The 3,058-nt window shown below is 40.9% G+C and overlaps 1 protein-coding gene across 1 annotated transcript; it reads left to right on the top strand.

Moving 5' to 3' along the window:
- The first annotated feature begins 571 nt into the window (after nt 1-571).
- On the top strand, nt 572-2,839 carry LOC111270175 (exonuclease 3'-5' domain-containing protein 2-like). Its single transcript, XM_022850242.1, has 4 exons — nt 572-595; nt 799-894; nt 1,242-1,424; nt 1,994-2,839. The coding sequence occupies exons 1-4, from the start codon at nt 572-574 to the stop codon at nt 2,837-2,839; spliced, it is 1,149 nt and encodes a 382-aa protein (XP_022705977.1).
- Nucleotides 2,840-3,058: the final 219 nt, after the last annotated feature.

Genomic DNA, 3,058 nt, shown 5'->3' with positions numbered 1-3,058 from the left:
AGGAAGTAGCTCGGTCAAACCTTCTGGGCCTAGACTGCGAATGGGTGACTAAATCCACCACAAACATTCCCACCAAGGGCATGTTGAAACGGACCAAGTTTGTTTGGAAAAGAAATATGGTATCACTTCTCCAGCTAGCACTTCTCCAGATCGCTTATCTGTTTTGCCTCGTCTAAATCTCATGAAGGTTAGTGCGATCGTTAAAATGCACCATTCTGCCGAGAGCTATTATGTTAGCTAATGTTTTTTACTTTCATATATGGTAACGAACGTATACATAGTATTGAAAACAAGATATATACTTGGTAATTTGCTTTTTATCTCCTAATATATGTACTGCCAAGTCCTTGTCCAGTCATATTATGTGAATTTTTCTCCCATTAAGTATTTCGAGGAGTACAACATCGCAGGCGACTTGGGAATATTACGGCAAGAGCACCACATGAGATGTTACACTATATCAAGATTTTTGAAAGGTTTCCCAGCATCAATCTCACTTGATGATAAGTAAAGTTGAGTAAAAATTATTGATAATGTTCATTATAAGTTTGACACCATTAACCGTACCGATATGAGATTAAATCGGCAAGAAACGGTAAGCCTAATTTTAAGCGTGTACAACGTTGAGAATATGACTTAGATTCTAGTTCACCCAAGGGATGGAATGTAATGTATTCATTTTCATTATTCCAGAAAGAAGCACAGTCTTCAGGTGAAATGAAAAAAATAAACTGTGTTCGATACCGCAGTTCGTTCCATGAGAAAAAGATCACCTGAATATATTGGCCACGATTTCAGGTGCCTCAGGAAATTCTGGCTTGCAATGAGGTTATTAAAGTTGGTGTCGCTGTACTTGATGGTGCCAAAAAGCTGTTTGACGACTACGAAATCATGGTGCGTTTACGAGTAGATAAGCTTGATTTGACGAACATATCCTATGGTAGTAGTGATGTCGGTGCTAAGACTTTATTTTTTGCAATAAAAAAATAAGGAGTTTTTGTAGAAGGAACAATAGGAAAATTCTATTCAAACATGGCGATTTATATAATTCAATGAACATGATCGCGATAATTACCAAAGGTGTTTAAGTTAATGTGAACGATTGATTTGTTTGTATTAACCCCATATCTATTCGGAATACTTATTGCAAGTGTCGCCGAAAAAAATATTTTATAATCTCTGCAGAAATAACATGTCCTGTGCTTTTACTCCGATATATTACGTTTTTGGATATGCTCTAGGTAAAAGGCTGTCTAGACCTCCGATATATGGCTAGCTACTGGCAGTCTAAAGTATCTGACCCCTATATCGAGGACTTCTCATTGGCCGGATTGGCTCGTCGCTTCTCTGGCATCGGGCTGGACAAAGAGGATAAACTGCGCTGTGGAAACTGGGAGGCTCCGACGCTCTCAGAGGCTGAAGTGGTCAGTAGTAAAAGGATACGCCTTTGATGAAAGATGTTAAAATTCTTGTACTGAAACTACTGGCCGGCTTAACCGTCATAAGTCTAGGGCTCAAACTCAGCATCGTCGGATATTTTACGTAGTAGCGAAGTTAAGTTGGTATAATATGAAACAGCATAACTTGTATTCTTAATGGTTGATTTAAATTCCTCGTTGCTATTTTTAATTGCTTATAGAAATGTTTGTATTGTGTTTCTGCTGACGAGGTTTTTGACCTTGGCAGAAATATGCAGCGACGGATGCATACGCTGCATTGACTGTGGCACTCGCCATCTTAGAAGAAGAGGGGCGACCGGTGCTGGAAATTATTTGGCATTTTCGTCGACATTCCCTTTAGGCGGACCGCCCTAAAGAAGTCATCGGTCAGTGTTGTACTATGTTGACAACTTAGCTGCCATTGCATGTCCGTCTACTGAAAGTCAGCGTTCTAGGACGAATATCAGTGTCATTCTAAACATATTGACATAGATAATAGACTGTATTTTGCATAGGGTTTTCTTTTAAGTAGGCAACTTTTTAACATTTTACAGGGAATTGGGAGCCTATCAAAACGTAACATCGTTCAGAACAAGAAACGTACGAAGGCATCGTTTAAAGCACGAAAACAACAACGTATCTATAAAAATTCGGTTTTACAGGCACCTGACGGAGAAGTTCTGTGCAGTACAGACGAGATCAAGTTGAACTGCTATCTAAAAATGAAACTCGGTCGAGTTGTCTCTGAAGAGCCTTTCACTGTGCAGCTTAACTTTGAGCCACGCTGCCGCGCCACTCTCGGTAGCGAATATTACGTCGACGAAAAAGTCAGTGAATGCGTTGTATGTGGAGCAAGAGAGCACTTGCTTAAAAAGAACATTGTCACACAGCAATACCGAAAACTTTTCCCTCAAATTATGAAATCGCATACTTCTCATGACATGGTGCTGCTCTGTATTCAGTGTCAACTAAAGTACACGCGTGCAGAGGCAGCCCTTATGGAGGAACTGGACAAGGATTGCTTGCCCGACATTACTATATCTAACTTTCAAGGCGTGAAGATGGCAGCAATGGCACTGTTGAAAGCTGCTGACAGGTTGAAATCCGATAAGAAGGCCATGTTTGAGCAGATATTGCGGGAGCATCCGGGTTTCACGGACGGAACTTTGCCCCTCACAGAAGAACAGCTCAGGTCTGCAGCAAGTATAAATGTTTCTCAATGGCTGCGAAACAACAAGGTAACGCACGGATCGCGTGTGGTCAAACGATATAGTTCGGCGGGCGGTCCAGAACTATTCGAGTTGGAGAAACTTTGGCGACGTCATTTTCTTGACACAATGAAACCTAAGTACTTGTCACCGAAATGGTCTGGCTACAGGGCGAGACCTTTCTGGCTATAAAATTGAAGAGCTTCTTCAAGTGTTGGGCATCGATTGGAAAAGAATGATTAAACTTGTTGATAAGATCGTGACGGAAAAGCTCGTAAAAAAAGAACATGTTGTTATTTGGGATCTCTTGGACAAACACGCACAGGATACAATGGAAATCAACTATACGACAAGTGAACATAAGGAAGGCCACGCAGACAATGGGCGGAACAGCAGTCACATTTTATTAGC

Source organism: Varroa jacobsoni, unplaced genomic scaffold (assembly GCF_002532875.2).
Source record: "Varroa jacobsoni isolate VJ856 unplaced genomic scaffold, vjacob_1.0 scaffold_1451, whole genome shotgun sequence".
Taxonomy (NCBI): Eukaryota; Metazoa; Arthropoda; class Arachnida; order Mesostigmata; family Varroidae; genus Varroa; species Varroa jacobsoni.
The sequence above is the reverse complement of the archived record's forward strand: the minus strand, read 5'-3'. Positions and strand labels throughout refer to the sequence as shown.